General features: G+C 39.8%; 1 protein-coding gene across 2 annotated transcripts in view; it reads left to right on the top strand.

Moving 5' to 3' along the window:
• Nucleotides 1-871, top strand: part of LOC102196970 (F-BAR and double SH3 domains protein 1-like) — a 19,086-nt gene that overhangs the window by 8,660 nt on the left and 9,555 nt on the right. For both annotated transcript variants that reach the window (XM_005749125.1, XM_013914920.1), the window contains exons 11-12: nt 506-622; nt 738-842. In XM_005749125.1, coding sequence (XP_005749182.1) covers nt 506-622; nt 738-842 — 222 coding nt within the window. The remainder of the gene's footprint in view (nt 1-505; nt 623-737; nt 843-871) is intronic.

The raw sequence follows: 871 nt of genomic DNA, 5'->3' as shown, positions 1-871 counted from the left end.
GATTACTTTTTTGGGGAAGTAATCAGTAATTAGTTACTGATTACTTTTTTCAAGTAACTTGACCAACACTGCTCCTGCCTGTCTTTCTCTCTCGCCCCCTGCAAACATTCCTTCTCCCTCCTGTTTCTGTCTTTAACAGTGACACAGGGACATTGACCCAACCTGGAAATCTCATTCTTGATTATCCACAAGCTTTATTTGGCAAGGATTTACAACAGATCATTTACTTTTTCAAATTCAAACTCCATGTTAGTTCTTGGTCATTCCAAAGGTTTTCTGTACTGCCAAATACTGAATTTTGTATCTAAAAACATTATTTTATCATTCATACAAAGTCTATATCTTAAAATGAATTACAAACTAAAGCTGTTAAGCTTTTAGTAAATTAGAAGGTTTTTTTCACTGAAATGTAATAAACCGGGACTATACTCTAAACTAAGAAATACTCAAATGAAAAAGTATCTGTGTAAATTCACATTGTGGTCACTGGTACTCCTCTTCATAGGTGTCAGTTCTGCAGGAAGTTTGTGGTTCAGAAGAAGAGGGCTGCCTGCTGAAGGAGGCTAAGAAATGGACTGCCAAGGTGGCTAAAGACCACAAGATCGTTGCCCACGGAGAGAGGGTGAGAAACTAGAGGAAGAACTGTCACCATTGTGATGCAGTGGCTCCTTTCTGGTTTCCTGTATAATGTATAATTTTGCATTAGGTTAACTTTAAGATCTGCTTTGTTTCATCAGGCTCTACAGATGTTAGAGAGCCGACTGAAGCTCCTATCCGGGGAGACGGCGCTCAGTGTGGAGCAGAAGATAGCAGAGGTACAGGAGAGCGTCAGGAAAGCCAAGGTACTTGGTTTTGAAAGTGTTTCCAGCCT

The sequence above is a fragment of the Pundamilia nyererei genome, unplaced genomic scaffold (genome assembly GCF_000239375.1).
Source record: "Pundamilia nyererei isolate P.nyererei 1_Seehausen unplaced genomic scaffold, PunNye1.0 scaffold00237, whole genome shotgun sequence".
Classification (NCBI taxonomy): Eukaryota; Metazoa; Chordata; class Actinopteri; order Cichliformes; family Cichlidae; genus Pundamilia; species Pundamilia nyererei.
This window is presented reverse-complemented; position numbering and strand designations above follow the sequence as displayed.